This window comes from Anoplophora glabripennis, unplaced genomic scaffold (genome assembly GCF_000390285.2).
Source record: "Anoplophora glabripennis isolate ALB-LARVAE unplaced genomic scaffold, Agla_2.0 scaffold518, whole genome shotgun sequence".
NCBI classification, from domain to species: Eukaryota; Metazoa; Arthropoda; class Insecta; order Coleoptera; family Cerambycidae; genus Anoplophora; species Anoplophora glabripennis.
This window is the reverse complement of record NW_019416607.1, coordinates 295,504-305,576: the sequence shown is the minus strand read 5'-3', so window position 1 is coordinate 305,576 and position 10,073 is coordinate 295,504. Positions and strand designations below refer to the sequence as shown.

General features: G+C 30.3%; 1 protein-coding gene across 2 annotated transcripts in view; it reads right to left on the bottom strand.

Moving 5' to 3' along the window:
* Positions 1-3,118: 3,118 nt before the first annotated feature.
* Positions 3,119-10,073, bottom strand: part of LOC108912424 (solute carrier organic anion transporter family member 3A1) — an 18,509-nt gene continuing 11,554 nt past the window's right edge. For both annotated transcript variants that reach the window (XM_018717641.2, XM_023455068.1), the window contains exon 9: positions 3,119-6,493. In XM_018717641.2, coding sequence (XP_018573157.1) covers positions 6,345-6,493 — 149 coding nt within the window. In that variant the 3' untranslated portion in view covers positions 3,119-6,344. The remainder of the gene's footprint in view (positions 6,494-10,073) is intronic.

Here is a 10,073-nt window from a genome sequence, read left to right as displayed (position 1 = left end):
CTTTAACCCGAAGAATAGGTCAAATTTTGGTAGAGATGTGTACGCGTTCAAAAATGTATTGTGTATAAACTATGCAAAATATAATTATTATGTATAGCAAATATATCGTATTATCCTCGCGAAGATTTGTACCCTTTATTTAAAATCCATAAATCATGTGAACAGGTTAAATAACGAGAAAATAATTAAGTTAATTTAGTTCTAAAGAAATGAAATGACACTCGCGCCCATCTCTAGTCCATCCGTCGACATCGGTTGCGTTTATCGAATTCCTATTGGTCAGAATTCAAACTGCAGCCCTGTTATGAATGGAGCGTGAGTTGGACTATTCTATCATGTGCGTCGCCTGAGGATATTCGTTACATTGACTCCTAATTTCCAATTAAAAGAACGACACTATTTTTAACCGAACTTTATTTAATAAATATGTAGTATACAATTTCTGATTTTCTAAATATTTTATAACGCCTAAAAATGTATGTACCGTGGAATTTTCGTGAATTATCACGTAAATTTCCGATGCATATCCGACACGCCACTGCGTCATGGATAATGTATCTAGGTTTATGAATGACATATCTATGTTCAAGGTTAAAGACACAAATTGTCCGCTCTCTGATAATAACACAAATTGTCCACTGCCTCATTGTTGGTTATTCTGCTGATTGACATTTAGCACGTGATTTCTGACCTTGGGCTATAAATGAAAGAGCGAGAGCAACCCATCTACTTCTTCTTCTTTACGTTTACGGCTTTCACATTTGGTTCATTGGCTAGGATTTAAATACGTTTCGAAAATTGTCGCAGTACTTAGTCGATCCCTTCCCTTACTGGAGTCATTCGAATGTAATCCTACTACACACTAAAATATGCAAAAGAAGTTCTTTTTTTTTGCTAGAAGTGAAGTGTGAATTTACGTTTTTGTTTGTAGTTGGTACTTTTTTAGTCTACCTACATTTAGATTAAAAAATATAACTTTTTATCAAGTGATATAGTAGTGTTAAAAGATTTAAATGAATTCTTGTAATATAAATAATTCCGTTAGTAATTAATTAGGTACCCATCTCTATTATAGTACGATTTGCTTGGTTAGTAGAAATAAAACACATTTAATACAATAATTGATTAATATATAACTGCATTACGTTTACACTTGGGTAGTGGTAATTCAATCATATTAGAAAAATACTTAATCTACAAAAGATTTTATTTTAATAATTTAAAAAATACAGAAATTTAAACTTAAATGATTAATATAAAGTCAGTGGTTGTAGAAAAGTAACAATCTTTGAGCATAATATAAAAATTGAGGTATTTCAGATATTTATGTGTTACCTATACTGAATATAGTACATGGCACATGTAATACGTAGTTAAACAATAAATGCGTACATTATAAAAATATAACAAAATGGTAACTAGATGTGCTAAACTAAATTATTAATAATATTTATTCGAAGAAATGTGAATATGTGGCTGTGACCTACCTAGTTTACACATAAATCACTGGTAATTCCAAGCCCTCAGGTGTCTTTTTGAAACAGGAAAGTATTATTAGTAACAGAAGGTATAATATGTATGTAATTTTATTTTGGAGATAAATTCATTCTTAATAAAATAATAAATTACCTTTTCATATGTTCTAGATACGAAAACTAGGCGTTTTCTTTTACTAATCAGCCGCTTATTCACATGCCAATATATATATAATTGGGAATTATTTTTCTTCCATTTTTCCATATTATATATATATATATACAGGGTGTTTGGTAAGTCGATGCATTCCTTGCAGGAGTTGCAGGAGGTTATAGTACAAGTGATTTGTGATATATTTCCTTAACATAACATATTCCGAAAACGCTTAGTTTCCGATCTACAGGGTGTTAAAGTTTTAATAAAAAATTATGCCCTTTAGTTTTTTTGTACCTACCAATTTTATTACAACACGTTATTACTAAAGTGGCAGCTATTATTAATTTTGTCAAACAATAACAAAAACGAGTGCACAGCTAACTTGCTAGTTTCTGTTTAAGATAGTGATAAAATAGTAAAAACTGATACATTTTTTTAGACTGATGTTAACTGTGAGGAGTAATAATTTTTTGTAATAAAATTGGTACCAAAAAAAACAGTGCATAATTTCTGCTATTTTTCAAATTATTGAAACCGGATTACGCCATGCAATAAATCGATTTTAATTTATTTACTCGAAAACGGTGCGTCACAAGAAAAACAGTCGAGATACCTTTTCTCTTCCAAATTGAATAAGGAATTCAAAAATAATTTTTATTTTAAGAAAAATCAGTGACGTAGCATTTTTTTCTTTAAAAATATCCAGACGTGCGGGTGCGCACGCCACTGGTGAACCTGAAAACAAAATTTTTATCATAAAATATGTATTGTTGTTAACTGTCAAAGTCTGTAAAATTTCTTTAAATTTTTCTGAGCGGTTTCCGCGATATTTTTGAATTTGCATTTTTTTATTAAAACTTTTAACACCCTGTAGATCGGAAACTAAGCGTTTTCGGAATATGTTATATTAAGGAAATATATCACAAATCACTTGTACTATAACCTCCTCCAAGGAATGCATCCACTTACCAAACACCTTGTATACCAATATAAATAAAAATATATTGGTTTAGCTCTTTTGGCACAAACAAATCAAAAATAAGGTTTTTCGTAAACTACAAAAATTTCAACTATCTANTCATAAATTATATTAATATTCTTATATTTTTTTTTTTGAAAAGCTGTAGTAAATATATTTAAATATCACAGTTATTGAATAGTACCGCGGGCTATTCAGTAAAACTAAAAAAGTAATATATTGCATTCATTGTCTATTTGTCAAATCATATAAGGCTGTAACGTGAGTAAACAAACTTAATTAAAGGTATTTGCCATAATGTAATTTGAATCTAAAGCCTCGACTTTTCATTGTGGCCGTACCTTAAAAATAGCAGTAAAATGATTCAGTTTTTTGTATATGCCAAGTTATGAATAGACAAATAGGTATAGGCCCCCCATGAAATTTATTTTGATACAGCTCTACATTGTTCGGTCTGTAAATCCAGGTCTGATTACAAAGTTTATAGTGACACAAGGTCAGTTAAGATTTTTTTTTTACATTAAACGACTATTAAAATATTTACTGCAATAATATTAGATTTAAATTTTGAGTTCCGAAACATGATTAAAACTACTATTTGAAAATCTGACAAACCGTGTTCAATTCGGTCTGCCTATACAAAATTTAATTCACAGCTCGAGTACAAATGAGCAATAGTCAATCTGTCTAAATAAAAGGTGGAGGAAATTTTAAACGGTGAAGATACTCGAATAAGAGATATTGATGCGTTCCTGAAAAATTCATTAGCATTAGGCATTACGTACGTCTACGAAATTTGAAAAAAAAAATCGTTTAATTGAATAAAATATTTAAAAAAGTAACTTACTTTCTCCGGTATTATTGAGATTCCGAAAATAGTCAATAGATACCTACTTATATGATAGTTATATCAATATATTATCATCATCATTATTTTTGCTCATACTTTATTTTCACTGAGCATCCTCAGAAGAAAAGAAATTTAGAAATTCCAACGCCAATGATTAGAGGAGTTGTAGAACTATTTATTATTACTTTATACATTGTTGTGACACACTATGCATAACCAGATGGCTAGATAACCAGGAGCCAGGATCGAATTATATACGTAATTACTGAAATAAACTAAATGAAGTGTGATATTTGATGAAAGTGACTATATTCTGATCGGTTCAAATTAGTCATGAAAATTGGAGAATCTGAGTACGGCTCTGGATTGTACTTTTCGTTTGCCCAATACATACTTTGTGGTATATAAAGTTTGTTAGTCTTTACCACAAAAAGATAAGATCGTCTAGTCTAAACATGTTAAATATGTAAATATGGAGGTAACTGAAATACAAAAATATTACTATTTACTACATTTTTCTAAGTATTATTAATTCGGTTCTATTTGGTTTTTCTTTATGTAGCCTTAATATAGACCTAGACAAATAGAAAATATATATTTTGTTACAAAAAAATATTTGAAACTGATTTGGCTATAGGTAAAACCGTAGGGATATTACCGTGTACAAAGGTAAATGGTAATACAAAATAAAAATGCCCTATTGATAGCAATAGGGCGTTTTTATTTTGACAAGCGGCGTCAGTGTGCATATGTGCAATTTTATGAAATCTGTGGTGTGAACTAATCCATGGTTAAAAATATCAAGACACCGGTTCTACAATTAGATAAAAATCTTGACTTGATTTACCTGCTAGAAATAAAACAAACTTATTGAAATGTAAGGTTAGTGTGCAATTAATTATAATATGTAATATAAAGTTTATAATTTCATGATGACAGGTGCGATACACCAATTATTCAGTGAAGTGAAAATAAAAATAAATATGTATGTACATATAATTTTTCAGAAAATGTAAAATACATACGTTATACAATACGGTAGAGATTATAACAGCTGTGTCACTGCGTTTAAATAAATACATCAAACAAACAATAAAATATGTTTTGTTCATCATATTTAATTTAAAAAAAAAACAACTTTAAATTGAATATTGGCATACATTTAGTATATTGTTCGTGATATAATGTTAACAAATATATTCCTACAAAATGCAAACAAATTCAATTTAAATAGGTATATAAATTTAATAAAAAAACCTTCAGAAATTATTTCATATGAAAATAGTCGCAGATAAAACAGCATCTCGGTTTGTAGTAAGGAGGCATTTATAAATTTCGATAATACGGTATATGTAGGTAATATTATTATTACTTTCATCAAACATAAGTTTGATTATAAATTTAAATAAACACAATGAACAATATATCGAGAATTGTTTATTTTGAACGGTAGATATCATACTCTTAACAACATCAACCGTATAAATATAAAGCATGCAGTTATACAAACAAACAGAGATTTGTAATGAAAAATAAGTTTCAAGCAGCGTATTATATACCCAGCTAATGTGTAACTCACTGGAAATTTTATACTCATTTTAATTATATCGAGTAAATAATTCTAAAGTAGAAAATAAAAGTTATACCTACTTACTGGATTTTCAGACCAAACATAGGTAATATAGATTACCTATAGAAGGCATAGAAATTTTAAATATTCAATAAATATGTGCAAATTATCATGCATTCACTTTGATAGTGGTATATACATTTCAAATTAGAAAAAATAATAACTATGTGTATATATATAATTCAGGGAGCCTTAACAATATATGTGATTTTGTTTTTTTTTGTACCGTTTTCGACATTTCTCTGGAGAGTAAACAATGAAATCAGTATACGTTTTTATTTGGAAACATTTAGAAACAATTTAAATAATATAGTCTCAATTCGTTTTGCAGTCTGTAACTCTTGGCAAAGAAAAGGATCGAAAACTTGCTATTTTTCCCTGAATGACATCTAGTTATTTATCACTTATCCATTAGGCTTATAACGATATATTAAAAATTAAATGTACGGATTTTACGGAACTGCACATTTTCAAATACGAAACAGCATATAAAGCATTATACTTTGATATTTCGAGCACAATATGTGACAATACTGTCTAGCTTTATAGTACGGATTATTTTACACTTTCACTTTGACCGGAAATAGGGTTAATTTATTATTTTACAAGTGTCCTGATCGAACTACTTTTCCGCTCAAGTAATAAAAAGGCTAGTTTTGTTCAATTAAAACAAATCAGTGAGAATTTTAAGACTAGGTTATTTTTCTTTCCACGTAAGGAACCTATTTATAAAGTAAATTAAATATGTACATACCTACATACATAAAAAAACGGTGTGCCTCTACAAATTAAAGAGAACCCCCCCCCACAAAAAAATAATTTTGCGGCACCTTTTAACTCGGGATGGAGAGGTGTTATGAATTCAGTGACAGTTGCTGGCTGTAGAAGTAACCAAATAACTTCTAATGAAATTGTAAATTATGAAATACCTATAAAATATGATTTAACGTATTAAACCAAAATTATGTGCTTAAATTAGATACGTAAATCAAGTTATGGGAATTTTCAACTTTCAATAATTTTAGTAACGTTTAATACGTTATATTTTTATTCTTAATGCGCGAAATTATTTGGTTATTATAAATAGTAATAATCCTGTACACTCATTCATCCTCCTCCAGTGGATCTGCACATTTATATGTACCTATATTGTGTCTCTATGGTTGAATATACAATATAATCGGAAAATTCTAAATATGTAAAAACAAAAACTACAATTAAAATTTTGGTGGGGTCTCCACCTTCTGCATTTGTTATTCAGGTTCATTTTTTATTTTTCCTGTAATCGTGTGTAATTCTTCTTCAAATGGAACCTGTTCGTCGACAAAATTTATACTGCCTGCTTTATACCATACAATTACGTCTACGAAAAATGCGCACAACAGTATGGCACCAGTTGTACCTACAATAAACAAAATTCATATTAAATCACAGACAAAATACCTTTTGCATAGGTATGTTGTCTGTGATAATGACCCTGCCGTCAAAAAAAAAAATTCCTTATCGAACGATTTTTTTTTATATTTATTCATGTAATTATTTATTTACTGGTACTATTATAGATGGTGTAACAAAATGAACCAACAAACTTTGATTGCATATAGAACTCCCCAAAAACATATTTTTTTCTGAAGCGCTATTTCGAAAACCTTGAAATTTGTTATACCAGGTATGATTCATAATTTGTGGTATGTACTAACTTAGAAATTATGTGGGCCAATGGCAGAGAACTGGCTTTTTTTCAGTAGAATTTCTACGCTCCTGACTGAAAAAAAGCCTGAATAATGTTTGATTATTCTAAAATAGAATAAATCGAGGAATAAATAATCAAACAAAACATATCAGATCCTTTTTAAAGGTGAAAGGCGTAGATATTAAATTTGCTCCTGCAATGCACTGCGGCACTTTAAGAAAAAACATTTACTTTTTAACGATTAATGTTGTGAGAAATAGCTAAATAGCTATGTACCCCGGTTGGCATTGAATACATCCCCAAATAGTAAATATTAATTCTCCTCAATATGCCATAGGTGAGATGACTGACGGATGATTTAATTTGGATGTCTATCTACATACCTACATGTTTTGAGTATTGGTGGGATATAACCGACATATAAGACATAGAATAAATGGTGTATGACATGCTTTGCAGGTTATATCTCACCAATACTCAAAAAATGTATAATATGGTTTATTCCCATTACTGTTTTACACCCTCGAAGTATGTTAGTTTATATTTTTGTTGCACCCCGTACAGGGAACTACATAAAATTTTCATTAATTAACATATTTAAAAAAAAAATTGACATGTACCATCTGTTAAATTTAAATAACAGTATGATTTTATGACTTAAAAGCGTGCTGTTTTAAAAAAAAAATCATACAAATACAACTTGAGTAAAACAGTTCCTCTCCTTTTTAATGTCAATGTCAATAACATTGCAGAAATAAATTGCAACGAAAATCTCGTATCTTAAAATCTTACCAGGCGGATTTTTTTGCTAACCCTGTATGGAAATTTAAGTAGCAGTAGACTTCCTGATTGTCAAAAAAGGGGAACATGTGTATACACAGATATAGCCTCAGGGTGATAATATAAAACCAGTTGTGGTATCTTCACTTTTAAAACCAGGTCTAAATTAGAATATGATTCACGTTTTACACCTTGTCTATATACAGGGTGGTCCGAATTTATGCAGGAAACTTCAAGGGCAAATAGATCTCTTTAAAATAATATATGTTTGCCTCATAAACATTGGTCTGGAACAGCCCCGTTTTAGAGATAAAGGGTGTTGAAATTGTTAAAAAAAATTATTGTTTGTTTATTAACATCTCAATAAAATTTGGTACAGATAATGTATGATAGTACGATCTGCATTCCCTAAAATATGAGCTCTAAAGGTTCAACCATTGGTGTACAACTGGACAGGGGTCCCTTCCTTTTTTATAAAAAAAAACTACGCCACTGCATTTTTACAAGTTATTGTAACGGATTTATATTCTAATGCACGAAATACGTAAAAAGGTTACTTGAATTTTTTCCCCAAGATTCGCCGTTCTCAAGTTATTCCTACCGCAATACAATCCCCTTGTAGCAGACGCTTCTAACCATAATGAAGGCATAATCTACTGTCTTTACAAAAAAGAACTATTTAAAGCAAAATAATAATAAAAACATATTTACCAAGCAACAGCAACTAAAGAAGAAACAAAATTAACGTTACATATTTACAACAATTGTTCAAAATGCACATCGATACATATCTCTGATATCTTCTACTAATGGAACTAATTGAAGCCACTTATCATATAATGGTTTTCTTTTAATTCATTACACCCGTCTTCTATTTGCTGTACTAGTTGTAATCTTGTATCTGTCGGAGTAGAGTAAACTTTAGTTTTCAGATAACCCAAAACGTAGACGTCCCAGGGGGTTAAGATATGGCAATCTGTCTGGCCAAGAGACTGGACCTTCTGCACTGTTATGGTAGACATTGGCATTTGGTCTTCTACCTGTCTATCACCCCATATAATTTTCATTAAACCATTCATATATTATTCTCCCAGAATGCGCAGGAGCACCATCTATTGTATCCAGCTATTTTGTCGTATATTTAATGGAACATCCTCTCATAACTCGAACATATGGTTTTCTAGAAAGTTTAGAAATGACTGGGAATTTACACGGAGTGGCAAGAAGAAAAGTCCACAACCTTTATTGCGAATTATTCCGAGCCACTCGTTTACAGAAAATTCGTGTTGAAATCGAAATCGTCCGAATTCCATGAGGATTTTCTTGTGACCAAATATGCAGATTGTGAAAATTTACTACCCCTCGCCACATTTATTATTATTTTGATTTAAATTGTTCTTATTTGTAAAGATAGTGTATTAGGCTTCCAGGGGAAACTAAAACGAGTCAGGAACTCTACCTCACAGGTGGTGTGGAAATGAGTGTAAATAATTTTGTTGATGTGCTTACAAATTGCACTTACTTTTAAGCATAAACAAGGGAAAAAAATTCAAGATACCTTTTTATGTATTTTCCGTTACAATAACTTGTAAAAATGCAGTGGCCTAGGTTTTTTTATAAAAAAGGAGTGACCCCTGACCTGTTGTACACCACTGGTTGAACCTTTAGAGCTCGTATTTTAGGAAATGCAAGGCCTACTATCATACATTATCTCTACCAAATTTTATTGAGATTGGAATCTATTCCTGGGATATAAACAAAAAATCATTTTTTTTAAACAACTTCAACACCCTGTATCTCTAAAACGGGGCCGTTCCAGACCTATGTTTATAAGGCAAACACCCATTATTTTAAAGAAATCTGCCCTTGAAGTTTCCTACATAAAATTCGGACACCCTGTATATATACAGGGTGTCCCGCTACTTGATACAAAATAGTTGAGTACAAATAGTTGAGGTCAAAATAACAAAATATTAGTTCTTCATATAAATTTTTCGGGCTTTGCTCAGCCATGTGGCAGCATGGAATTATAATTGAACCAAAGAATCATAACCAAACTTTGCAGAACCAAAAGGTACATCGAACAAAATAATTGAGACAACCATGGACTAAGTAAATTATGGAATTTAGAAAAAGGAAACAGTGAAATTGAGCGCTAAATTTTGAATAATAATTTCTATAAGCTGGATTCACCAACGTCATTAATAGATGAATTATTATTAATACTTAACAAATATGTGAACATGATACTTAAGTTATCAATGTCAGAACGTCTATTCATAGTGTTCTCACATTGAAAGATGCTGCACATCTCAAGGAAATTTCTTTTAAAAACATTATTTTCTGTAAATTTTATACTTACTTCGTTAAAATCAATATCATGTTTACAACTATTTGTATGGTTCGACAACATACAAGAATTCTTATTAAGTCTAATGTCACTTTTATGAGAAACAATCCTATCTTTAAGCCTCCTACCAGTTTGCCCAATATAAACTTTTTGACAATC